A 27,704-nucleotide genomic window follows, 5' to 3' on the forward strand; every position below is an offset into this window, starting at 1 on the left:
GCACCTGAACAAGCCAACAACCCTCACTTTGCACCTGGAAGCACTGAAGGAGCCGGTGCAACCATTGCAGTGCAGGCAGAGGGGTTCCTGCTCGGTCTGCTATGCACAAAGGAACAAACTGCCCGCAAACAAAAGCTCTCTGACAGCCACCCCCATCATTAAGCCTTGATTTTAAACAGACTCAGCCCGCTCGGATCCGATCCCTGCGCAGCTGTTTTCCTTTTACTGCTCTCCAAGAACATTCCTCCAAAGCAGGAGATTTTCTAGATGAAGTGCAGAGGGCGCGGGGTGCTCCCAGCTCTTCCTGTTTATGGAGCAACAGTGGAAATACAGCTCTCAAGGCAGGACATCAAACACAAAAAGGTGCCACATAAGCAGCTTATCCCTCGGTTACTGCTGCTCCTTCTGTCTCAATTGCTTTCTGTCAAGAAAAGAAGCCTGTAGCAAGCAAAACCCAACTAAAAGACAACAGTAGGAGTTACAAAGCGTTACGAGAAAGACCAATTCATTGCAGCTTACTGTAATGCATACATGTGAATTCAGAAGTGAAAGGCATTGCTAATTCTCAGCAGCACCCAGAGGCAGGAGCAGAACCCAAGATTCCCACCAGTGGGAAAGCTCGCTGTCTGTCTCTCACTACCAGCTCATAAATGAGCAGCTGGATCAGTAAGGGCCCCAGATTTCTTTGCTGTTAAGGCCAGGCTGTGCCAACATGCCTTGGAAGCCCAGGGAGGCCCCAGTCAGGTATTCCACACACCCCAGCACTGCAGTCCTCCCTGCTCACAGCCTGGTGATGCTTACCAGGAGGCAGTGAGTGAGCAGTTTAATTAGTGGCTTGCATTCACATAGCAATCAAGCTGTCAGAAACCAAAGGAGAAGCACTTACAATTGAGAACTTCAAAAGAACAACAACAACCAAGAGGTTACAACAACACTTGCTGGCCTCCTTCATAAACACGGAGTCTATTGGAGTCCGTTTATCCTCATGCACATCCCAAAAGGATATTCTCCCTTTAAGCGATAAGCTGTAGCCACAACGTTTCTAAAGCTGCTGGGAGATGAATGTTTCCAAGTTGGCCAGAGGGCAAGCTGCACTATGTGCAAACAAAGACAAACAGCTGCTCACAGCAGCACCCTGAGCTTCCAACAGGACAGAATGCTCACATTCTATCTTTCCTCCCTATTCACCACCAAGCTTCCCCACTGCACTTTTTCACTCTTTCCCTTCTCAGGAGCCATTAACCCTCCTCCATGGCCCTACCAGACCTGTGGGCTCATACAGCAATGCCATTATGACTCCTCAAAGGCAAAGACCAACGGGAGAGCTCTGTGCTGCAAATAGCTCATGCTGGGCATTCAGTGCTGCCAAGTGCCAGTCTGAGATGGGGGCTGCCAGACACCCACATGGGGGGACACGTTCTGCTTCCAGCTGTGAAAGATTTCCCTTTGTGAAGCGACATTTATGAAGGCAGAGCTTGGGCTCAAGGCCAAACACACCAGGAGAACACATGTATTGCACAAGCCAATGTTCCCTTCAGCAATGGGTTCCTCTGTGTGCATGCACATCCAGCGTGCAGGATGAAGGCTGGCTCAGAAAGGACGTCTGTTGCAAAGCACTGGTGGGTGACATGGCAGAGCAGCAGCTTAGGGATCACAAGGCTGTGTAGCACACCACAGGACCCAGGTGACTCCATGCAGGCATAAAGGACTGTGCTCTAAAACAAAGTGTTCGAAGGAGATCCTCGGTGGCTGACATCTTTCCAGTCTCTCTGAACGTGGAAACTCTATGTTTTCCATATGAAATATTCAATAACCTAAGAATGCTCTCAGCTTTACGCGCAGTTCTCCATTAATTAGGAGCAAATCAGAGCAGTGACAGCAATCTCAGCCCCTAAAATGCATCTGCCGCTTCAAACAATTCATCACCTCAAGTTATTCAACAGCAACACTATTACCCTGCGACAGCTCTTCTGTGCAGCTTAACTCTTCCCTACCTGCTTGTCCAGCTTTTGGGCTGGCAGCATCCTGTTCTGCCAACCACAACCTCTGCCAACTGCAAGGCTTAACCTTGCCAGCTTAGGATAGCACAAAGAAACAGAAAACCAAGCACTGGAGACATAAGCTCCAATGGCACCAACAACAGAAATAAGAGGGGAAATACAGAAAAAGGTGCATTAAGACAAATGGAATCACTTTCTGTGTTATCCTGTGGCAGCCTCGCAGCAGCGTTATTAGCATCTCTCTCAAACATTCCATGAATCTTTCATGCACAAACAGGCAGCAGAGGCCCAAGGAACACCTGGCATTTCACTCAGGCACATAGGAATTTTTGCACTGGATATTTTACACCGTATAAAAGCATCAACAACTGCTCCGGGTCCGAGTGCCATGGCTCAGCTCTGCAGTGGGATGGGCTGGAGTCCATCTCTGCTCTCGTAGGACTTCCCTGCCACAGCCTGTGTGTGTGCACCCCAGGGCTCAATCTCTGCTCATATCCTGCAAGCCAAACTTTCACAGCAGCGCTCAACCCACCAGGCAATACCCCTCCTGAAAGACATTCTTACCTTCAAAAGCAGCAGCATCAGAACCAAGGCAGGTTTGCCTATGAAGAGGACGAGAGAAACGTGGCACAGGACCCGTGGCATGTACCAAGGAGGGGGCAGTGGAACCTGGAGCTAACTGACCCCATACTTAAACATTAAAAGTAGCCCCATCCAATACAAATGACATTGCCTCTGAATAAGTGTGCCAACCAATCTGCCCACATTGAAAAGCTGAAAGTGAGACCACGGTGCTTAAAAGCAAAATTAACTGCAATTTGAACGCTGCAAAGAGATACCTATGCATATGATTGCTTTCCATTGAAGAAGGAACAATCAGAAAGAACAGTTATTTACCGTATGGGTATAAAGACTTGTAAGGACGTTTGAATTACTGAAGAGATTACGTGTGGGGAAAGGTGAAAGCGCTGCGAGGCACAGCATGGGTCACTCGATTTGATCCATTACCTGCAGCACGCTGGAAATGACAGACCCAACGCCCAGTAAGAAAGCCCAGCAAAGCCTCAGTTAACACCAGTTAATTCCCTTACAGTCACTCCTAGCAGATGATTACCCTGGATGCAGGAACATCCACAAGGGGAGCTGGACGAGGCATCAATTCCCACAGGACACTTTAAATTCCAAGTCCCCAGAGGGTCCAAAGCTGTACCACATCCAATCCAAACTCAAATGGGGCTCTTATACTGGTTATGTGTATTCACTTTGGGCTTTGCTTTGCTTCTAAGAATCACTGCAGGCCTTCTTCCTCTGCATTTCCCTCCTCAGAAGCTGCTGCCAACCCAGCTCTGCCTGCTCCCAACAGAAAGCACTCAGGACACAGTGAGCAGTAAAGCAAGTTTCCCATTCCTCATGTTCCCCCAACTCATCCATACTACAGGCAAAGCAGTCTCAGAACAGCCTTCAAAACCATCCTCACTGTCACACACACAAACAAAGCCTTTCTGTGGTTCACCATCCAGTTCTCTCTGCAGTTTTGCTCACTCACCAGGACCAAACCCAGCACCCAGAGGAGCCCCAGTGGGTGCACAGCCTGCAGTGTGCCAGCACTGACTGCTCACCCCACATCCTGCCCATGCAGACCTTCAGAATCAAACAGAGTACAAGCATCCTTACCAAAGGGCTCTTTAACCCATTGAAGGATGTAACTGATGGGTGCACACTGGTTCTGTTCAGCAGACACAGGTGCTCACAGCCTCGGTTCTCAGCATTGCAGCAGGCGTGTGTCCGTGCTGATGGATCCTGGAGCTGCCAGGAAGCCAGCAGCCCCCGAGCAGGCAACGTCAACATGAATTACAGTGACAAGGGGAAATAATGCAGAGGCAAGCAAGCTCTGGCAGCATCTAACTTACTTTCCTACCGCCCTTCAAGAACTCCTCTAATGGAACAAAATGGAAAGCACGGCCACCAACGGCCATCCATGAGCAGGGAGAGCTGTGTCGTCCCCTGTGTGCTCAATCTGCAAAGACTTCAACTGCAGACATTATCCCCATTAAAGGAACTGCTTCTTCCTAAGAGCCTTCCTTTGGCCAAGGGATTGTTACCGCCCCAGGAAAGCTGCAAATGCTGGAGGCTGCTGAGCAGAGGGTTGTGAAGTGAGCTGCACAATGGACTCTCTCAGCACTCGATGATGCATTCCCAGAGAGAGAACAAAGCAAAAACACCCCAAAATCTGCAGCCCAAAGAGCTTATTCCTCAGATAAGAAGACCCAGCCACTCTCTTTTCTTCTTCCTCTCCAACGTGACCTTTAGGAAGGACGGGCCCAAAGAGCAGCGTGCCAGGATGGCTGTTTATCTGCAGCCCGCAGGGCTCCTCCCCTGTTCTCACCATGAGATGGCAACTACAGAAATCATACACAATGTGAAGCCTGAGCTTAAGAATTTCCCATATCTTTTGTATGGAAGTTCATTTGAAAAGGTTAAAGCTACACTTCAGTCATTCCAAAGAACAAAAAGTTAAGGCTGGTTTGGCAACGACAGACATGTATGAAACCAAGAGCACAGTGGCAGCCCATGCGGATTTATTACGTATCATTTAAGTGCTCAAGCAATGAAAACTTGCACAGCAAAACTCCTAAATGTCAGCAGGGTGGGTTTTCTTTTTGAAGAGCGATGACTCAAGATTGTGTAAACACAGGATAAGCGCTATGGAAGTAAATGGAGGAGGAGGGAAAACGCTAGGGCAGTTTTCACTTCAATACTTAACAACCCCATTCATTTGTCTTCGGCAGCGTTATTAATATGCTCTAAGGAGGAACGTTCTGAAGATACAGAGAGGCAAGTGGGGTCAGTCCTAATGACCAGCAGCTCACAGCCCCCTTCAGCCTCTTTACAACAGACACATGTCTATTAAGCACAACTCGTCTAAAGCAAATCCCACCATGGTGCCGTGGTTTCCTTCCTGGCATGTTTTGTTTCAATGCTTTGAATCCAAATACATCTTGGACAGCTACGGGTTAAAACTCTCTGCTCAAATCTAACCGAGACTTCAGGTCCCTCTTTTTCGTCCTGTAGCTGAAAACCATTTGCAGCGTTTCTGAAAGGCTACAAGTGCAAGATACATAGAGATTCTTCTGAAACAAAAACATTACTCACCTTACAAGGATATAAATAATGGAGAGGTAGGGAGGAGACCTGTGTGCCCACGGTGAGCAGACAAATTCTTTTTAGAAGCTCTCATGCTCACAACAAAAGAATGTTCTAAAGCCAGGCAACAAAAATCCATCACATCAAATGGCACAGAATAAGAACATGAGCTGGAATTGTTAAATCAATACAACTCTAACACAGCGCTGAAGGTGGAAAGCCTTTGTCCATGCCACTTCATCCTAACAAGGTGAAAGTGTAGATATGCAACCCACTGAGTTATTCTACATGTTGGATCTAATGCAACAGTGGGAATGGGGATGAATGCATTTTTCCATATCCCCTTTAAGCAAGCAGAGTGTGCAAGGTTTATGGCACGTTTTTAATCACTTCTGCATCTGCAAGTTTATTAAATCCCCCAGAACAAAACTGAGGTCAAGATCAAAAAACCACTTATCTCTGCAAATTACCTTCTTCCATTATCTAAGCCATTATACGTTGCAAATATATCGTTCTAACACAATGAAAGGAAACCTAAGCAGAAAGCACAGTCCTTGTTGACATCCAAGTTGCAAGACACACTGAAACACGAGTGGATGCAAAGAATGCTGTGCAGACCAGAAAGCACCAGGCAGCCAATGCTCAACCTATGGGGTCGTGGTGCTTATATGGTGTGCCCTCTACTTCACAGGCAACATATAAAGCATGTTTGGGGCTTTAAAAACAAAACACAAGTGCTGACAATGGCAGAATCTCTCTTTTCCCCATCTTGGGCTGCTAAATTGAAATGACAGAGCATCACTCCTGAGCATCAAAACTATCAGTGGGCAAAATCTGTAACAGGAGAGGCTAACATTAAGGTACAGAGGATGCCTTAAGAGACTTAAAGGAAGGAAGGGAAATGGATGGGAAGCAACAGCGGTAAGTTTTTCATGACTTATTTCCTCCTCCCACCCCCTGGAATCTCACAACAAAACTACCAGGGCCTGGCCGGGACACTCAGCTCCTCTCCAAGCTGAGTTTGTGTGAGGTCAGCTTTTCATGAGGTCAAAAACACAGCATGTGGAAAGCGTTAAGGCTTTTATGTAGTAGAGAAGGTTCTTATAACTACTACTGTTCGACTCAGAAATCCTGGAGCTTCACAGACCATTAGAGGTTTCTGAACCGCAGAGAAGGGCAGAGTTAGCAAAATCAATCAGGAGTTCCTATGGGATGCTCTGGTGCTTACACAACGCAGGGCACAACGCAGGCTCAGGAACCAAATGGGAGGACTTCTCCAATTGCATGAGGAAGGAACTGGTTTGTAACCTGGGCTGCACTTTCTTTGAAGATCAGGGACAGGAAGGGAAAAGGACAGAAAGAAGCTTGGGGTAGGGAGAAGAGACCAAAGAGTACCAAAAGGAACTCCATCCCAACCTCCTACAACCTTTAAAAACATGGGATTTCAAAAGAAGAAGGTTTTGTAGGGAACCTGCTTTGGTGACCTGATGTTCAACCAACAGCTCAGCTCTAGCTCTCATAGCACGCTTATAGCAGCATACTATGGGATATTTAGGCCTGAATCATGTATTTGGGGGCTGATGTTAGGCCAAGAGAACCCCACAGGCACACATAGTTCTTAGAGTGCCATATGGGGCAGGAAGCAACCATTAACACACACTGCTCTTCCAACCTGAGGCCTACACTGTGTTGCCTCTTTGTTGCTTCTTTTTCTCCCAGAGAGGACACCACCATCTTAGAAAGCCATATTAATGCATAAAAATTAAACTAACTTGCCATAAAACAGAGCCATTGAGCCACAAATGCTTCCCATTCTCTATTAAGCCAACACAAGGAGCAGGCATCAGACAGGATAAGATGGACAAGTTACCCAAATCTTCTGACTGCCCGAGCACAGGATGTTCCACAAACATCACCGTTGCTTCATCCGCCTTTTCTATTTTTGCCTTCTAGAAGCCATCTTTAAGTTTTAATACCTTCAGTCACTAACTGGATGGGAAACAAACAAGAGATTGTTTGGTGCACAGCGTCCATGGAAAAGAACCTTGCCAAAGTGAAAGACTCAGCCACAAAAATGAAGGGCAGGAACGCTCAGACAGGCACGTATTTCTTTTAGCTGAGATTCATAGGACCTCAGGATCAGTATCTGAGGGTCCAACACAATGTGAACATCTAATGCTTTTTAACTGCTTTAAAAACATCCTATGATGGTGAGCTATGAACAGAGGTAAGGAAAAGGCAGCACAGCAATGAGGAAGAGGCAGAGCAGCCTTGTTTTTTCTCTGCTGAGAGAAAGACTGAGACGATTCCGTATCAATTTCCCAAATTAGCTTGGCTCAAGTCTTCCAACACTGTACTTTTCCCTACAAAGCAGAAACTGTCCTTGTTGGCTCTGTGACAGAACACAATGCAATCGCCTAATGGCCTTCTTTTGCTTGCAACAATCTTTCTCCTCCACCTCCCTCCAAACCTTCAGAGAAAAATAAACAATGGGTTTCAATCTCGTAAAGTAGGAGACAAAAAACACAGTGCAAGCAGAGCTGATTTATTATCCGTGCTGAATGCAACCTGAGTGCCCCACTGGCATGGTGAGCACACCTCTGTTTTTCTGCTCCTCACCAGCACAGGGCCTGGTACCAACAACCCAGTCAGGCTCCTTGTGCTGTTAATTACCTTTAGGTGGGGTAATATCCATCTTTGGCTTCCCTCACTCTGAAACAGAGAGGCACAAAGGTTTGGGAAAGGGCCCTTGAGGCTCAGAAGATGGAAGCTTGGCCCTCGGTCACACAGGCAGCAATGCAGAACTGCCCTTCCCACAGCACGGGTTGAAGGATAGAAGAATATTTACCTCCAAAATGTGCTGATAAAAGAAATGGGAGAAACAAGGGAGGACCTGGGCCAGCTTTCCAGATGGAGACAGCACGGTGAGCACCAGAGGGAAACCACAACGCTTATGTCTCTTAAGACCTCTCAAAGCCTTCTGGTTTATTATCCAATAAAACGGTGACATTTGCAATAGGTTTAACAGTTAAACTTGTGAAAACAAGCCAAGTCGCAGTGAACACACAGACTGAACCCCCCTTACGGCTGATCTGCTTTTAGCTCTGTACCACTCAAATCCATGGACACCCCTGTCTGAGCTCAGCACCTCATGCAATGCTGTAACAAGAACAAAACCCTCTATCTGTATCATCCCTGCGATGGAAGCACCAGCAGCAATGAGCAGAGCCGGAATGAAAAGGAGCAGTGGCTGTTTATGTTGGCAGTCACTTCAAACTCTAATGGAAAATTTCAGCTCTGCCTGCGCTGAGGCGAGAGCAAGTTATTAAGGAAAAAGGTTCAGCTTTCAGGCAGCAAAGGCTTACACAGCTCACCCCTTTCTGAACGCTGCTGCAGCAAAGACAAGTCAGATAATCATCCGCCTGGACCACGCGGTGCATTAATATCCCATCGTTTGGGGAATGCACCAGCAAACAAAATATTTCCTCTGGGAAAGGAGAACGGTGCTAACGCCCATCCTACAGACAGCATTAAATTCAGCTACTGTAAGTTATACCACAAAATGTAAACACTAAAAGTCAGTGTAGGGCGAACTAATGGCTTCGTACTCAGGGATTTCACCTAATTATCCCACTATCAAAGGAGAAAGGCGACCTGAACAACTGCACCCAGGGAGGATCTCTGCCATGTGTTTGCCCCCAGCACTTTGTATGGCATTGCTCAGCACACACACCCCACCAGCCCCACACGCATGCCCTGCACTGAAGAGCCACTAGGGAAGCCAATAGTGTGGATTATGTAACAAGATTAAGCATTAATGAGGCACGAATAAAACTGTTTATCTAAACCCCAATCTAAAATTAAACAGAAGTTTATGCTGAAAGCCCACAGCGCGCTCACGATGCCTCCTAACACTAACAGAGGACAGCTTATTTAGTCTCAGAAATAAATCCCAACAGCACTGAATTTGGACAGGGGGATTTTACTACTGTAACAGAGAATATTCTTCATGAAGAATAAATTGACGTGTAGTCCTTCCATACAGAGCAGAGCACACTGCTCACTCTGATCTAATGAAAGCAGTCGATAGCCACTATTTTCCCTGACTCTCTCAAGGCTAAATGCACAACACCCACCCAGAGGTGCAACTTTCTGATGTGTTGCTGCCTCCTGCTAAGGACGTGACCAAACCTCACACACCCTGAAGATGCCAATGTGCTCGACAGAGACCCAAGTCAGTGTGTGTGCACAAAGGCTCCCTGTACTCACTGATCTGCCACCAGGCTCACCCAGGGCTTCAGCCTGCCCAGAAGAGACCAGCAAACAAAGAGACCATGTGCACAGCCCTGTAGCATAAATCTTCACCGGGGAGTGCAGGAGGAGCCATCGGAGAACATCAAGGCATTCAAGGAGGTGCCATCCCTGGTTTTAAAAACAGGCTAGAATAAAAAAAGGTTCGAAGTACTTGGGCCCATTCCCATGAAAGGTCTTGTGTTTCCTTAGCCCTATTCAGATGCAGCAGATGTGACAGCCACCTACTGATACACGTTATTAGCCTGAAACTTACGTACAGCAGCTTGAAGGGAGGCACACATATGCCCCCCTCTATCTCTAAAGAGTCTGAGCTCTGCTGGTCAGAGACACATCTACTCAAATGGGATTACAGAACTCCAGCTAGAGAACAATCAGACCCTTTCTTCTGGGACTGTGGCCTCCAACAGCTCAGGCAACCTGTGACATCCACCCTAGGAGCCTGCAGCCCTGCAGTGGGGGACAAGAGCAGGAGCCAGCCCTGACCATGAGCGAGCCAACAGTGTGACTCAGTCTCCTCCTCCAACTGCACCCAGGCTTCTGCTTACCTTGTGCATGTCACTGGCACGGAGTTAAGCTATTTACAAGAACACAAAAAGTCAAGTCCCAGCCTTGCAGGCATGTAAGCCCACTTAGCAGAGGCCTATGGGTGCTGGTCCTTCTGCAGTGCTCACGTTCAAGTAGCTCACTAATCACCTGAAGAATTCATAGCTGAGAACTGTTACCACTTTGAGAATCCTGTCTCACCTAGTTTTAGCAAATTAGCCCAAAACAGGAAGAAAAAGCATACACAAAACCAACAGAGATCATTAGGAAACCTTGCTGCCAGCTGTTTAGCTTGTATCTCACAACACAGGAATCTGGATGGAAGTAATTCATGAAGACCAGTCACGTCACAACGACGTCTCCATGAGTTCCTGGCATACCAGGTAGAGGAATCAGGAGGGCTGCTAAGAGAGCAGGCTGCTTCCCCAGCAGCACCATTCAACTACAGCTGAGGCCACAATCAGAGGAAACAATCTGGGAGCACAGGGAAGGATGGAGACCCACAGTCAGAGTTCAGTGGAAACCCAGCAAGTTTCAGATGCTGTATTTAAGCACCTTTTCTCCACTACATCCCCACTTAACACTGATGCGGCCTCAAAGCCATCGGCTTTCCTTAATCAACTTCAGCACTCCTGTTTCAGCAGGGGGCACGCTCAGATAAGAGCAGCTTTAGTTCCTGTGTCTCTTGCTCATAAAAGCTTGAAGAGAAAGAATGCTACAGCTGTTTACCCCCATGCCCACTGGGAACCTCCCTTGCACATAACTGCTTTGAAATAAACCGGGCTAGCAAAGACCTCAGCAAAAATACTGCTTTGATACACAGCTGGTAGTATTTTCTTCATAAAGACCTTTCCTTGCTGGCTATTAATTGTGCTTAAAAACACTGGAAGAACACGTTAAGTTAGTTAGGGTACGCATGAGAAACACGGGGTTCTTAACACGTCTGCAGAGAGGAAAAAGGCACAGGTGTAACTCAAATAGGACATCCCTCACTGTGTGTGTGAGGACGTGTACAGCATGGCCTCATTCTCATTGCTCAGCACAGCTGCTGTGTTACCTCCTGCTATTATGAAAGAAACACCGTCATGTTAATCCTCAAACTTCCTTTACGGCAACATCGACTTGTTTTAATACATGACAGGCCCAGTTCCTGTATAATGTTGTATAATTTCTGGCTTCTGTTAATGCAATGTTCTGAGTGTTGGGCTTAAGGAGGCTTTAGGAGGAGTTCTTCCACAGCAAAAGCAGCATTGAAAGGAAAGCACTGAAAATAAGGAAACTTAACTTTCAATGGGTTTTTCAGAGAGGGAGAATCTTTGCCTGCCCTCCCCACAGACTGCAGGGACGAGTTAGGTAAAGCCTAACAGATGAAAACATATGACCCATAACCTGGTTTCCATTTAGGGCAAGTCACTTCAAGAATGTCCCCATCTCATTTTCAAGCGGCTTTTCCAGGACTGAGGAGTTGCTGCAGCTCTCCTGTGAGCATATAAATGACTTTACAGATTTACCTCATGTTAATACGGTGGCTAAACAGGAAAAAAAGGCCTTTTTTTTCCAGTATTTCTGGTATTTCTAAAGGGTTGTTTCATGCTGCGACAGAAGAACGACAAGGAAAGTAGCTGAAATTATTCTGGCCGTGAAGAAAAAGTGCAGAGAAATTCATTCCACAGCCTTGTAATTTACAACATTCCACATCAGGAGGAAAAGCAAAGCTGGGCAGTCACGATATTATTTACTGCTGTCTTTATTCTTGGTGTCTCGAGATAGAAAAGCTGCTGCAAATTTTGTTTGGTGGTGGTGGGGGGAATAAGTGGGAATTAAAAGAGCACAGAAGGGAACCTATGGGCAAAAATAGGAAACAGAGATTAAACAATCTGCTGCTGGTCAAAGGTTATTTGTAGACCAGTTACCACCAGGGGCTACAGCAACCCGCACCAAGGCACCAGCACACGGCTCCCAGTTGCTCCGAGTTAATATTTAGTCTTCCCTGTGCTAAAAATGGAGGCTTAACGAAACAAAAATCTAACACTTGAGCAATAACAGCCTGGATCACATTTCACACCACTTGCAAACCTTCTGCAGAGCCTTAGGCCTGATAGCCAAGTGCAAGCAGCAGAAGCCACGCAGCAGAAGCGGGGTCAGGCGTGTGCCCCCCAGCTCTCAGCTTCAGTCTTCCCCTCCTTCTGCAGACTCCTTTTCCCCACTGCAATAAGATGTGTTATATTTAAAACCCTATTTCACAGTTCCAACTTTAAAAGAGCATTCATGACCATCAGTGACTTCACCGTCAGCGGGATATCTTCTGAAATACATATTGATCTGTCCTAAATACATGGTTAAGTATTAGTGCTGAAGCTGACGGCGTGCTGCTATGAAGCATTCTATCTCAGCTGTCACCTACCCCACACCAGGCCCTCCTGCCCCAACCCCAACCAAACACTTGAGCTGAATCTACCCCTGCTTGTTGGCAATTAGGTTTTCCTATCGTTCTCAATGTAATCAGAGAGCAGAGACCGGCCCAGGCACCCCGGGATCTGCTGCCCCCTCCCCTTCCATCTGATTCACCGCTCTCATTAACCATTTACTGACGCACAGCTGTGATATCACAGCACCACGTCACCAGACGAGATCTGCCACATCCTATGGACTGTCAGAGGCTTAGAAATATTTGCACAGGGATGCTCCAGGAACCAGCCAGGTTCCACACAAAAAGCACAAACAGCTTCAACTCCATCACGCTGTAAATAAACACCTCCAGCATGGATAACATACATGCACTGACAGCGCTATAACACAGTCACTCTGCTCTGCTTTCTGCCTTCTGAATTCAGAACAAACACGAGCAAAGCTCTCCCAAACCCAGCAGCTAAATGACACCTGCAGCACAGAAACCGAAGCTTCTAGAGACACTGGGCGAGCAGCACTCGTGGGAAGCAAACTGGATTCCCCAGGCTTCCCAAAGCCTCCCAATGCCCCCAGACAAGCCCCACTCTGCTCCCTGCCCACCAGCAGAGCTGGGCAGCCGTGGGGCTGCGTGAAGTTGGGAAGCACAGAGTGGTTCTGCAGCTCAAGTTCCACATTTGCTGCCCACACGGTGTAGGAGATGAAGAGTTAAACGCGAGCACGGAGCGCGCAGGTCGGGGAGCAGCAGCACATACCTCATTCTTCCAGATTCAATTAGATTCTGTTTTGGTTTAGGTTTGCTTTAATTACCCGCTGCCATTTGAGCCCGACTCGGCGACATAAACGTATTATCCCCTCATAATGTCAGAATGTAAAATTAGATTTGCTCTCCCAGAAATACACTCTGTGCTGCCTGAACGACTCCGTCCGGCACCGACTCCTTTACGTAACACCTTTAACGCATCGAAACCCTACAAACAGCCCCAAAAATCACAGCCCCTTTCCCTCGGCTGGACGCTCCTATTCCTTCATAGCGAGCAGGATTCAATTGGGGTGGGAAGGGAACAGTTTAAGAACGAGCAGCAGAAAAGCGAATGGCATAAAGTCTGCGTGTACTCACGGTCTCCTTATTCGGAAGCAACTCCTTTCGGATCCTGAAGAAGTTCTTGCCGTACTGCCTCAGCCCCTTAATGAACCGTTTCTGCGATAAAAGATAACAAAAAAAGGGCACGTCAGCAGGGGAAGGCAGAGCGATCCCGGAGCGACACAGAGGGAAGCGCACACGTACGCAGGCAGGAAGGGACAAATCCGAGCAGACACGGCCGAAATCACATCGGAAATCACATCGGATTCCCTTCCGAGTCCGATTCCCGTCGGTGCCGCATCCAGCTCAGAGCCGAGCCCGGCGCTTCCCAACTCGGAAGAAGCGACGAACGGCGAATGCGCAGCGGCGATTTCTCGGGGTGAAAAGTGATCCGAGCCCGCGGCTCGACGGGCCGACAGCACAACCGGCACCACCGGCACAACCCGCGGCTCCCGACGAGACCCCCGAGCTCAGCCCGGGGCCGAAGAAGGAGGAGGAGGAGGAGGAGGGGGCTCCGGCGGAGCGGCGATGGCGGAGCGGAGGGCCGGGCCGGGCGGGAGGCGGCCGCGGGCGCCCAGCATGTGATCGCGGCGGGGCTGGGCGGGTGCGCCGCAAAAGGCGGCCTGGATCGGCCCGGCCCCCCCCGGCCCCGGCCCCACGGAGCTGGGAAGTGAGGGCTGTGCCCGGCCCGGGGATGAGCCGGCTGAGCCCGTGGAGCCCATAGCCGGGATGGGGCCGGTTGGCTGCGCCCCGACGGCGTGGAAGGGACTGAACGATCCACACCGGAGCTCAGCGTGCCCCTGCTCTAATAGCAATGTGCATACCGGCACATACCAACTTCTGCCTACAAAGCTATGCTGGTAAGCGGCCCCAACGCACCAGGAAAAGGCTAATGCCCAAAGCAGAAATGCAGCTCTCAGGGTCGGTTCAGCACACGTTGGACCACATCTCTGTGCACACAGGTTAACACGACTAACAGGGCCCAGCGCCCCTGCTGAGCTCCCAGCACTGCCACCTCCTCTCTATCCTTCTGCTGATCTGTCCTCGCCTAACCCTGACCCTCCAAACCAGTAGGGCTGCAGGGTGAGCCAGGAACATGCCTGGGGCTCCCAGGGAGCTCCCAGCCCCTGCCAGCCTATGCTCACACCCACCAGCTGGATGAGCATTCAGCTGCAGGAGCAAGGACTGACAGCAAGGAAGCATCTCCATCAACTTCAATAGAAAAATCTACAATCTAGCAAGGCCTGGCTTCTGTTACCACCTTTTTAAGAAGGATTACATTGTATTGTCCAAGTTTTCCTTCCTGTTCCAGTCCTCCCAGCTCAGTTCTCCCCCTGCCTGCAGCAGGAACTGCTTTTCTCCAGCTCAGGCACAACACAGAGCGCTCCAAAGGGCTTTTCAATATTGAACAACCAAAATCGTTACCACATCAGTGACCTGTGTCTCTCATCAAACAATCTGGCAGCACAGATTTGCTCCTCTCTATATCTCATGTGCTGGCAGAAGGCACCTGGCAACACCAGCACCCACCAGCCTTACACAGGAGGGGAGCTCTGGTCAAATAGAAATGGCTTTAGAGCAGAATTGTATGAGAATCCAAATGCTGTGCTTGGAAGAATTAAGAGAAGCGTTTCAATTCGACCCCTTAAAAACATCACACTGCCAGCGTTGCTGCTTGTGCTGCTGCTGAAGACCATCCGTAAGGCAGCTGACAAAAACACGGTGGATAATTCTCATTGTGAAGCAGCATTAGGAAATCCCATGGCTCGCTGGGCCAGTCGATATTGACAGCCCACAGTGATGTTTATGGAGTGGTTACCATGGCTATTGACCAGCCCGAACACAAGCTCTCCTCATGCCATTCTGTAATTTCAACAGCCCCAGTAAAATTTATTAGATTCTACAGTATCCTGCTCCAATGTGTAAACAGGGAGCTATAAATAACCGGGGAAGAACAAGGAACAAGCATGCTAATGTTTGCATATGTGTTCCGTGCAGGTCCCATATTTTATCCCAAGAAACAAATATCATGACAAGATACACAAAGCCATTATGTTCTGACTAACAGAGCTCAGATGGCATGTTTATCAATGTGATGATAATGCCACTGCAAAGCTGCAGTTAAGGTTATGCGTCAGGGTTTCCATTATTGAGAGATTACAGCCTGGCAGGAACAACGTGCTGCTGCGTGCTGAAATGCAGCACCCCTGTTTAGCTGGGAACTGGGGCTCCCACTTTGGTTCTGTTGTTTGCTGCGGTGATCTGAAGCCCAGCTGGCTTCAAAAGCACATCAGAATAACAGCGGGTACAGAAGAACCAGCTCCATCAATTGGAGAACTTGAAGCAGAAACCTCCTGAGCTTCAGATGGGGGGGACAGGAGTTAAAGCTGTGAATGTGGAAGTGCTACTTGTGCCCCTTCTGAGGTAATGCTTCAGCTGGGTTTAGATCAAATACAGTCTCTTTAAGAGGCTCCATGTGTTATTCCATTCCCTTCCCACGACTCCCACCTGCTTAATTAATGACAAACATGTTGTAATGCCACACGTTTGCAAACACACAAACAGAGCTTGTGCTGTTCCTCCTTAATCCAACAAATACGGATTTCTTTCAATTTTTCTAATAATAATAATAATAATAATAATAATAATAAATCCCTTCTTTAGACCTCATCCAAGAACAACAAGTTCAAAGGGAAGTTAGAACAGCAAACAGCACCGTTGCTTTATGAGTATGGCAGCAATAGGTGCAGGGCACGCTCTGCAAGGCAGGCAGCAGCTCAACTTGTCACCATCTCCCACATTGAATGCACCTTATTAAGCTTTATGGCAAACGCGGTAAGAAGATTTACAGGGCTTTAATAGTTAACAGCAAATAAACACCCAATGCGTAAAAGCATCTTGATTCCCTAAATTTCCCAGGATGAGAAATTATGGCCGGCCTGAAGAGAAAATGAGATTTGGTTTCATCTGCAAAACTCTTCAACGTGAGGCACGTTTATAGCTGGCCCCAAACAATGTTTAGCATGCAGACATCACACACGCACGCTGGCTGCATTTCAGCACGCAGAGTACATTTTATTAAAAGCTTGGCTGGGTTTTAACATTATATTTCGCTTATGTGTGTACAGCTCAAATAAAGATGTGGGCTGATAAGGTTAAATGATACACGCTGTCCTCTAGGAACAGAAGTATCCCAATAGCTTCCATAAGATCCATAAGACAAGAGAGGTGGTTTGGCCTGAAGATGCCAGCTCTCTTACAAAATAATTTGCATTATTCACGGGCTTTTTCTCACTGTATTAACTTGGCTACAGCAGAAAGTGCTGCTGGTGTTTGTGGTGCTCTCCCATCCAAAGAGCTCTGTGCACTCAGGAGCAGGCAGGACCAAGCACTGCCCAGTGGTTAAGCAGCCTGGTGCTGGGGGAGGACTGGTCCCGAGGTAATGGGATATTCTGGGTTCTGAGTACAGGATGAGTGCTGTGACCCAGCACAGCTCACCTCAAACCCTGTGAGATCAGCCCACTGGGAACGAGCTGTCAAGGAAAACCTATATTCAGGCCTGCTGTGTTCCTTTAATACGCCCTGCTGCTGGGAGAACAGGATATGCTTCAACCTCATCTGAACTTCCTTTGTTTTATTGTTTCCTGTCACTACCGTAACTCTGCTTAATGTTTTTTCGAATTTAATTTTGAAGTAGCCAGCAATTTTAGCCTTAGCATTAGATACTTGTGCTGCTGTTGGTTACATCAGTTCACAGCAAGCTTGCAGAAATCACCCAGCTGGCAAACTTGTTTAATGCAAAGACTCCACAAGACTTCCCCAAGTGTTTCTGCAGCTCCCTAGGCCATGGAACCACCTAAGGGATGTGCACATCTCACACCAGCCAGCAGAGGCAGCCCAGATCTCTAAGGGAAGATCTGCCTTGAGCCTACAGCACCAGGGGCTCCCAGGTTGGAGGTGAGGCTGCTCCATCCCATGGGCCACATGCAGGTGATCCCTTTGCAAGGAATACACCAGCGGAAAGGCTTTATGGTGCTAAACAATCAGCTGTCCTCCCCATCTGGACCCACCTGAACACAAGGCACTCAGCACAAGGGCACTATGGAGGTGCAGAGGCGCCCAGCAACCACCAGAGCCCCATATACATATCCCATATCCCTGCCATACACAGACAGCAAGTCATTAAGCAGAGTCCCTCAGGGGAATGCCAAAAGATCCCGAAATGATAATGATCCCCCTGCCACGGTGCTGCTCTGGTAGCTTTTGTTTTGAACAATAGATCTCCCATGATACCTCTCGCTCGCTGAAAATATTGGTATTAAGTGAGCGTGAGCACAGCTGTGTGTAAATTACATATATAAACAGATTAGATTTGTATATTTATACTGGATGCAAACACATTAATAGCACATTTGCATACACAGTTGGCTAAATGAGCCTGCATGCAGAGCGGGATTACCAGTTACAAACACATCGACTTAGAGTTCTCAATAAAGTATTTATGCAGCCGTTCTGGAGGTCAGAGTGGATTCATCATCCCATCTCTCCTCCTTACAGCGATGTGGAAATGCAGCCCTGGAGGTGCCAGCCCACCCCTCCACTTATGCTGGGACTGCACATAAGACTGCTCACCTGAAGGGCCCCCTTTATTTTCCCAGTATTGATGCTATTGTACCTGTTTCTGTGATGCAGCCCAGATGAGAAAGAAAACAAACCAACCGAAAAGAAAGAAATCAATTACACGTAAACGACAAGCATTCCTTTTTGCTCTCCCTGCAGTCCTGCTGTCAGCCAGGGCTGGCTGTCTCACTGCACATCCCCAGCAGCACTCCAGGCTGCAGCCTCACTGCTGCACTGCACACAGCTGCATGGCAGGGCAGCACTGTGGGTGCAAGCCCAGGCTGTCTGTGCTGCCATGCAATGGGAATTAAAGTGCTGCCTGCTCGCTAATCACAGGGGAGCTGCAGGGAGGCCACACTCACACAGTGTGATCTGCTAAATGAGATCAAGTCTGCAGCACGCCGAGAAAGCCGACCTGAGGGCGGCCTGCAGTGCACGTCATGCTGACGTGCAGATCAGGACTTGGCTGGGTACAAATGCAGCAGCAGAACACAAAAACCTGACTTTGCTTTCCCAAGTTCCAGCAAAGCTGTCTGACAAACAGCCGTGCCGTGCTCCTCACACTCAGGCCGGCACCCAGAGCACAGGCTGAAGGCCACCAACCCAGGCCTGGCCCTGCAGAGCACAAGCGACGTGTAACACGTGCAGGCATTCCCTTGTACTGCTAAGCATAATCACTCCCACAGCACAAAACTGGGCACGCCGGCTTGCCCACGTTAGTAAGGAGCTGTGCCAGACAGCAGGGCCCACCTCCTGCAGGCTGCAGAGCTTCCCCAGCTGCTGGCTCTGCCCTCATCCTCAGGAAGCAATTCCTACGTCACATCCCTGCTTCATCCACAGCCACAGCCTGATCCTTGAAAGGATCCTTGATCCTTGAAGCCTTGAAAAGCCCCCAGACTTAGGACTGCCAGCACTGGAACAGGAAAGGCCAGCTCTCCATGACACCACAGCTCACATTCCTGGACCCCAAACACCATTTGTTGCTGCCAAAAGACAACATCAAGCTTCTGATTATACCTCCCGTTACTGTTTCCTGCACACTGAATCCTCTCTGATTATTTTAAGCTGTTGTGACCAAGTTGTCACACAACAAAGGCTCCTCGTACATCACATAAATAAACAGAGAGCAAAGAAGAGTGGGACGGGGTCTTTTTCCCAAGGACGTGCCTCCTTTCCCATTGGACATCGGAGAGGATCTTACCTTAATATAGATGAGTAGCAGAAAGTCAGCACTTAAACCTCCAACACTAACACCACAGCTCCAGGCACTAGCAAAGGTGGGCACCAGGCTGCAAAGCCAACAGCCAACCTGGGGCTTAACACTAAGCAAGCATAACTTAATCATCCAAGTATTTCCACCTCCTTCCCTGTTTCACAGTGGCACCGCTGTCCTCCTGCATAGTCAGTAACACCGTGCGCACACAAAGCTGTGCTCAGACTACCTGCAATGTGCTGTATGATCCTTTCAAGATCCCATCACGTTCTTTCTAGTGGAAGTTCCCTATTGTGGAAATATTGCTCCTCCGGGATTTGGAGCGTTATTGTCAATTATTCTGGAGGTTGTATTTCTGCCGTCAAACAGCGGCTTTCTGCAAATGACAGGAGGAAATGAACAAAAACCATTTCAAGAGCTCCCATGCTTTAGAGCACCGAACAGATCCAAGAATAATGAGACAAAATGGTGGCAAGAATCCCCAAGGAAATTACCCAGACAGAGAGGCAAATATTTCTGCAGATGACTTGGCCAAGTAAATAATTAAACAGCAGGGCCGTTCGCTGTTACAGTGCCCACGTCTGAGTCCAAGCACCAAGAAAGACCCCTGCAAACCTCCCAGATACAACTGCCACTCACTGCACAGCTACCTGAGATGGCACAGCTGGCTGTAGGAAATACCAGCCTCAAAGATATGGTGAGGGCAAAAGAGGAAAGCAAACTCCATCCTGAACAGCAGACCTGTTCAGTGCTTTCCATGCACACTTAGGATGGTACACTGTCACAAAGCTTACAACCCCTGAGACCAGAATGGGCATATTCAGAACAATCCACATTTCATACAGCTCTTCAGTCATCACTGATATCCAAGATTAACACTCATTTTTGAACCCGTGGTTTTCAACCATCCCTGAAGCTCCTATTATATGACAACTCTGCTAGTCAAAACGTGTGAATGAGCAGTCACAGGGGAGCCTTGGGACACAGCACTGCCCCCATGGAAAGGCAGCAGATTTAGCAAGTCTGCAAGCCCCCAGATCCATCAGCAGAGCCAGGCTGGGCCGAGCAGGCAGCACAGCTTGCAGCTCCTGCTGGTGTGGGTGCAATCAGCAGGCAGCCCGGGCAACACAATCTGCATGAAGATGCTCCTGTCAAAACTCATACACCAGTAGCTGAATTACACCGGTAGCTGAATTATCAGGACTGATTCTTTCCCCCACTTTAGAACTACAAACCCTTTGCACTGGGAATTGAGTTCCTTGTAAGCTCCTGTGACACAAGAACCCGCACTACAACCTGCGCTGTTCAATTATCCGTTCCATTTTTGTCCCAGGTATGTAAGATCACAGTGAGTGACTGATGCACTTCTGCTACACAGCCATCCAATTACTGAGGAAGACGTTGGCTCACACGGTGATCTTGGCGCTAATGTGTAAGAGTAGCTTAAAAAAGCTGCAGATGATTCATAAGTTCCCTTTTCTTTTGTGTAAGGGCCTCTGAATAAAAACATCGAGCCGGGGGGAGAAGGGGGAGACAACATGGTGCCAAATATGAAAAAAATAAGCTATGAATAAAAGAGGAAAGAAAAAAGAATCGGAAACAAAGGACCAGAAACACACGGATAACAAAGGGAAAGGTGGCAAAGGAACCATGAAAGGGGGGGGTAAAGAGAAGGGGGGGTGGGAAGAAGCAGTGCTGAGGGACTGATATTACTTCCTAGAGTAAATCTGGATGGTATCCTCCAAAACAGATGGAATCCTTTGTACAGTCTGCACCCCAATAGAACAGAGGTGCCCCCTTTTCTTTCTCCTGTTTGTAACAAAACGTGGGGGTTGATTTTAGGGCTGACATTTCTGCAGTATGGGGGGTGAAGGAGAGGTGCAATGTGTTGGGATGTTTATTTGGCTCTTTGAAACACATATAAGCTCCTGTCTGGTCAATCTCTCCACGTGGCCTAAAAGCCATATAAATCTGAGAGGATACCACGAATAGGGGGTGATGGGAAAGAGCAAGGAAAGGAACAAAAGGAGAAGGAAAAAACCAGATGGTGGCTCACACACAAGTGGATGAGGGAGCAAGTGAGATAACAAGGGGCCAGTACAAGCTGAAGCAAAACCACAAACCCAGGCGTGATGCACACTGAGTCCTCACCACAATATCTTCAAAACCACAGCTCGGGAGAGTACAAAAGCAAGGCTGAACAAGGAGCACGGAGTGGCAGCTTCTGATTGCACCCTCACCAGCACAACGTGGCCTTTACGCAGCACTGAAAGGAGGAAGGAAGAGCAGAGCCGACCACACGCCCCTACCAGCAAACCACTGCAGGGGAGCAGTTTATTTACCAGCTGCTCAGAGACTGGTCAGGTTCCTCTCTGCTGATGATATAAACACTGAAAAGGTATTTGGCTGCTATGAAACAGGAGGCAGTGTTCTTCCAAGGGGGCATTTCCAACCTCTGCAGCTCCCCCAGCACTGGCAGGCGCTCAGCATCCCGCTGGATCAGCTCCTTATTTGCTGTCACGTTCTCTTTTATGGCAGTCTAATCATTAGCTTTACTGGCGCTGTTACCCTTCTAACTAATTAGGAATCTTGGATGGATGCAGCAAATGATTAATATTTAGTCTCTACGCGCCTGCTACAGAAGCAGCCTATTATCAAACAAGTGACACCTCCACAAACTTAAATAAAATAATGGCTCCCATAGAGGGTTTGGAGCCGCTGACAGAATGGCAAGTGATTTAAGTAACAGAAAGCTGAGCAACTGGTGATGGATCACAGTTTTCTCTCGCGCTCTGTTACAGCCCGTAATAGAACAAATGATCATTTTTCAGCCTAATTGAATATGGCCACCCCGCTTATGTGCGAAAGGAGACAAAGCTGCATCATTTGCTTCATTAAAATGCGTTTTCATGTCATCTGAAAGATTTTATATGGGAAAAAAAAAGTCGGTGCTGTTGATAGAGAAGATTAGGAAAATAAAATTTATCACGCAAACAGAACTTGCAAATGAGGTGTATGTTGGCATTCACACTGCTTAGGCTTGTGTGGGAAAGATAAGTCCTGAGCGCTAAAGCACACAGAGCATCCATGTTGTGACAGTAATCACAGCTCCTTAAATAAGAACTATGTCACTATAGAGATTTGATGAAGAACTCTGTCATTTGCTTCTCTAACAGCCGCTGGTCCCCACTAAATACGGCTGAGCTGAGCTGCCAGGCAGGATAACAGCAAATCCTGTGACAGTGGAGAAGTTCCTCCAGTTTTACAGGCAGGGTTTTTTTGGATGGCTGCTAGAAGAATGAAAATAGCTGTTAAACACCCGTCTTTTCTGACATCAAAATCAGACCTTAAGCAAGAGCAGCGTGCCTCAAGAATAACCTCACCTATGTTCAAACGTTCCTTATCCATCAGTCACGACCACAAGGTTCGGTTGCTGTGCTGCAGTGGGAGCCTCGGGCACATCACAGCTCCAGGGACACTGAGACCCCAAACAGAGGGCAGTGCTTCTGCTGCTCCTCCAGTGCTGTTTTGAAGGAGTTTTCTGTGCAGCTGACTAAGCCAACACTTCTGTCTCCTATGTTTTGTGAGCCAACACCTTCCACTGACTGCACAATCAGCTCTAACAAGTTGCCACTTTCACCATTAAAATCTATTAGGAACATGGTGGGAGCCCATGGCAGCACTGCATCCATCTCCTCCTCTCTCCTAAATTCCATGCAACCACACATTGTCCCAACCCTACACTCATGTAAGACAAACATGAGGAGGGCACAGCCCATCCTTCTGCCAAGCTACAGTGCTTCTTGCTCTGGAGAACAAAGAAGTTACATGTGAAAACCTCTGCATCCTTTACAGCAAAAGGGGCTGCATCAGACACACCACACCAGAGAGCTTTTCACAGGGAAAGTCAAGGCTATGACAGCGTGCTGAGGTTTCAAGAGGGGAAAATAGTCATCTTGCTATGCTGGTGACAGTGTTACTTTCAGGTTTTGGGGTTTCTTGATGCATTTTCAAAGCAAATCTTTGGAGCAGCAAATCAACACTTCCCACAGCTCCCTCAGCATAAAGCAGAGACCTGCAGTTCCTGTAAGCCCTGAGCTCACTGAAATGGCTCTGACAAAGGTAAGATGTGCAAAGATGCTGGACGTGTCCATCATATCTGTGGTGGAAAACCTTAAAGCACTTAATGTAGTTAAAACATAGCCATGGATAAGGGCAGTCAGGTATTAAGGAGGTAAGGATCCCTTGGACGTACATTCCTTAACACCTTCACTCTACCAAACCATTGACATGACAAGGCCACTGGAACCACCTGAAACCAGCACCAGGACTGCAGGCTGTCACCACCTCCCGCGAGCCAGCACAGCTCTATAGCTCACCTCTCCAACCCCACAGCCACACAGAAGGGCTCCCCGTCCCCTCCTGATGCTCTTGCTGTCCATGCTGTGCCTCAGTTTCCTCCCAAGGAAGGAGGGGATGTAAGATGACGCTCTGTTGGAAGCAGGTTCTGGATCTCTCAGCAGGCAGAAGTCTGCATATGAGCCTGGAGCATGCAGACAGCCCATAGCATGCCCTGATGGGGAGACGCAGAAGCTGAGCCCCACAGCACACAGGTATCACCAGAGGCACTGTGTATCCCATAGCACTGGGCAGCACGCTTTGTTCCAGCCCAGCTATGGGCTCACACCTCCACACAACCCTGCTTGACATGTGCGGACACCGAGCGCTGCTCAGGCTCCGTTGCTAAGAAACTACCAGGGATAGCTTTTGGGGCCCTCTTCATCTATAAAATAACCGCTCTGCCCTATGGGAGAACAAATGCAATCTCTCAAGTCCCCCCAGTGTCTTGTTCTCGTTTTTAAATGAACACAGAAGGATGATGGAGGACGCCGGGCTGTGTAAGCGATCTCCATTTTTAAGACGCCCTTGAAAATGAGATGAAAAACATGGTTTCAACAATCAACCGCCGTCGTATTTATTAATCTTCCAAGCAGCAGATTCTTTCCCCGTGGCAACGGCGAGCTGCATTCACGTCCTTTGCCTATTACAGACCTTCCTATAGGAAACAAAGCAGAATACCAACTTCTGCGAGCACCTACCAGGTACTGAGCATGCAGCAGAGCTCAGAGCGTGGCTTCCCAGCCCTGCACTCCTACAGCTTTCTAAGCTGTGGCAAGTGGCCAGTGTAAATATTTGCTGTGTTATTTTGGGGGCTCAGCAGCATGGTAAGCACTTAATAGATAAAAATATTCCACAGCAAAGGCAGAAAGACGACGAATCAAGAACCATATGGCAGCTAAAGCAAACAACAAACCGTTAATGGTATTGTTAAGAAAAGGCTAACTTATGTGGCAGCTGTGGAAAGATCAAGATTAAGGAAAGCAGTGAAGTCGCCCATTTTGAAGCCAAGGTCATCGATGGGATTTATAGATTTATCCCCGAAGGCAGCCTTTGCTGAACATGAAATGCTGAAATTATTATTTTCTTCCACCTACCCCCGCTCCGTTCGGGTTATCTCATTTGCTGGAGGCTTTTAAAATTCATTCCTCTCCACAGCTGGTTAAACAATGGAATCTTTCTGCAAACTAAAAGGACAAAATTGATTGCCCTACACAAACTTTTCTGCACGTATAATTGATTTTTAATTCACTGTCTCATTTCCGAAAGGACTTGACAATAAACTCGGTGCTGCATGTGCAATATCGATCCCTTTAAACAATGGCTTGGATCAAATCCTGATGCGAGTTAATCACAACCAAAGAGATGGATGCCTTTTGTCTAAAAAGCTGGTTTTAAGCTCAATTCACCATCTCCCACCACGTTATTTTCTGGCTGGATTGCAGCACATCATTTCATATCTATCTCAGCTGCAAGCAAGCTTTAATGCACGCAACTCAAGCAGAAAAGCCTGATCCTCCCTCAGTTACTTTTTACTGCAAGAACTGGACGTTCCCATCCTTTCCTTCAGCTACAACTTCCTTTAGTCTTCCTAAAACAGGTCCTGTGGCTTGTTTGGAGTTTTGGGTGTTAGCAGTATCAGTTTCTTGATGAACTCACCAGCTGAAAGCACCACGTGAGTCCTGAAGTCAGAAAGCATTCCTAGGAACGGCCACTATCAAGCTTTGCTTTCTGCTCCTGGTGGATAAAAAATTAAAGCTGAGAGGTAAGTGATATCTTAACCTCCTGGGCCCACTCATTACTCACAGCCTGCAATGCCAGCCTGCTCTGCTCACATCCCTTCAGCTTTTTCTTCTTGCTATTCGAGAGGCTCTGTTCTGATTTCGCTATGAATTCCATTTGCTATAACTGCCATATAAACAGTAAATAAAATTCAGGGTATTTTTGCCCCAGTAAGCAGCTCCATCTTCCAGTGCCTCCGCAAAGCCTGGCTTCAAAGGAGCCAGCAAAGGAAACGAGCTTTTCCTGAGCAGATATCCCAAAACAGGGCAGATGAGAGACATCTGAGGGTGATTTGAGGCAAAAAAGCCAAGCAAATAAGTACGTGTGTTTTGCATAAGTAACGTCTTGCCCAGCTCTGCTGGATTACAAACACACACGTGTCTGGGAATCAGTTTGCTGTACCTCATCACTTGGGGCAGAAGGATCTCCGCTTGTATCTTATGACAAATGAGCTTTAAGCTGAAGCCAGGTGTGAATGTTTTAAAATGTATGAACTTGTAAATCCACCAACATGGCCAATTAAGGTTTATCGCCAGCAAGGATTAACCATCCCCGCCCGTAAACGTAAGGGGTTGCTGGAATCTGGGTTGTTTACCTCAACTGCTCTACATCAAAAGCAACGTAAAATATTTAAAGGGCAGCATATTTCATGATAAAAGCTCATTATCAAGGATGTCACAACGTGTCATCAGCATTTCTGCACAGAGACACACAAGTCAAACCTCCTTCCTATGCTCTTTTAACATGAGACCGAGGGGAGGAGAAAAGGGAGGAAAACCCAAGCAATAACGCAGAGCTGCCACATCCCCTGGACTCCCTTAACTTTGGAAGGCACCACCCTGAGCTGGAAAGGCCTCATCAGTGTTCTTCATCATCAACATCTCCATGCTAATGAGGAGCACGGTTCCATGCAGCAAAAGCCTCCCTGCGCAATAACTGCAACACACGGCAGCAGTGAACTCTGCCTTCAGCAAGCATGCATAAATAAACAGAATTAATAACTACCCAAGTGTGGACGGGTGACTTAATCTGTTTCGATTAGATGCAGCTCAGCCCGAGGCTTTTGTGTTATTTAAAATGTGTTCATCATGTTTAATTAAAAACCTAATAAACTAGAGGTTCTTTTAGTTCTGATTTGTATTTCTCTCCCCCACCCTAAGCCATATCGATTGGGGTGCTACTTTTGATAAAAAGACAGGACAAAAAACCAGCACGTTCTGGATATAAACAGGACAGCGAATCAGCAGAACAGCTGCACAAAGAACTGGGCTATTTCTGCCACCATCCCCAGTACGTACAGCACAGCAGAATCGAGAGCCATTGAATGAACTGAATTGAAGATGAACACGATGCTCTTTGTAAGCAATAGGTTATCCACGGAATAGAAGCACTGGGCACACAAAGCTCACTCATGGACCTGGAGCAATGGTGGGCTCAGGGCTGCACCGAATACCACTGGACTGATGCAAGCTGCTTACGGAGCACCCTCATGAGGGTGGAAATCCCACCAGGACTTGTTTTCTGGTGAAATATTTCCACTAAAGCACATCAGCAAACATGGGTGTTTCAATCCTACCTAAACTGAAAGCACTGGGATGGATGCTGTCTGGTGGAGCAGCAGCTTTGCAAACAGGAAGCAGCTGCTGCTCATAGATGCATCAGAGCAGAAGTTGCTTCAGCCGGTTGGATGAGGCAGCAGGGAAGACTGGTTTTCACAGCACGCCCCTGAATTTACATACTGGAATGAGGAAGGTTAAAAATAGCCAAAGGTTTAGAAACCCAAGGGAGACAGCAAGCCTCCATCTTCATATTTACCGAGCCTTCCATTTAATTCAATCACTGGTAAATTTTATCCTCTATTTAATTTGATCTAAAGATCCGTAACCACTTCATCAGTAGCAAAAATAACTTCCATCCTTTATTTTAATCAGCCCCGATCACCGCGAGGCAGCTCTGACGGAATACTTGGGTCACAGGCAGCAAAGTGGGCTTCATTAACAAGAAAGGCTCAGCCTTCAGGCAACGTGTGGTCCACAGAAATAGTTAAAAACTGACTACAATAAATGTGAGCCGTTGGATCACAGCGTTGTATCACAAATACTATTAAGGACTACTATGGAGAGCCGTGCTGGACAAAGCCTGGCTATCATGTGCACAACTATATGAGCCTGGGGAGGGCAGGAGAACACCAGGGGAGGTC

At 47.8% G+C, this 27,704-nt stretch overlaps 1 protein-coding gene and 1 long non-coding RNA gene across 6 annotated transcripts in view; one reads left to right on the forward strand and one right to left on the reverse strand.

Annotated features, from left to right (window-relative positions):
- Positions 1 to 27,704, reverse strand: part of RERE (arginine-glutamic acid dipeptide repeats) — a 143,050-nt gene that overhangs the window by 19,736 nt on the left and 95,610 nt on the right. For all 5 annotated transcript variants that reach the window (XM_015882641.2, XM_015882638.2, XM_015882639.2 and 2 more), the window contains one exon: positions 13,528 to 13,608. In XM_015882641.2, coding sequence (XP_015738127.1) covers positions 13,528 to 13,608 — 81 coding nt within the window. The remainder of the gene's footprint in view (positions 1 to 13,527; positions 13,609 to 27,704) is intronic.
- LOC107323496 lies at positions 24,391 to 26,508 on the forward strand. The gene is made up of 2 exons (XR_001559256.2): positions 24,391 to 25,487; positions 26,254 to 26,508. It is a non-coding gene; the product is annotated as an uncharacterized LOC107323496 (long non-coding RNA).

The sequence above is a fragment of the Coturnix japonica genome, chromosome 21 (genome assembly GCF_001577835.2).
Source record: "Coturnix japonica isolate 7356 chromosome 21, Coturnix japonica 2.1, whole genome shotgun sequence".
Taxonomy (NCBI): domain Eukaryota; kingdom Metazoa; phylum Chordata; class Aves; order Galliformes; family Phasianidae; genus Coturnix; species Coturnix japonica.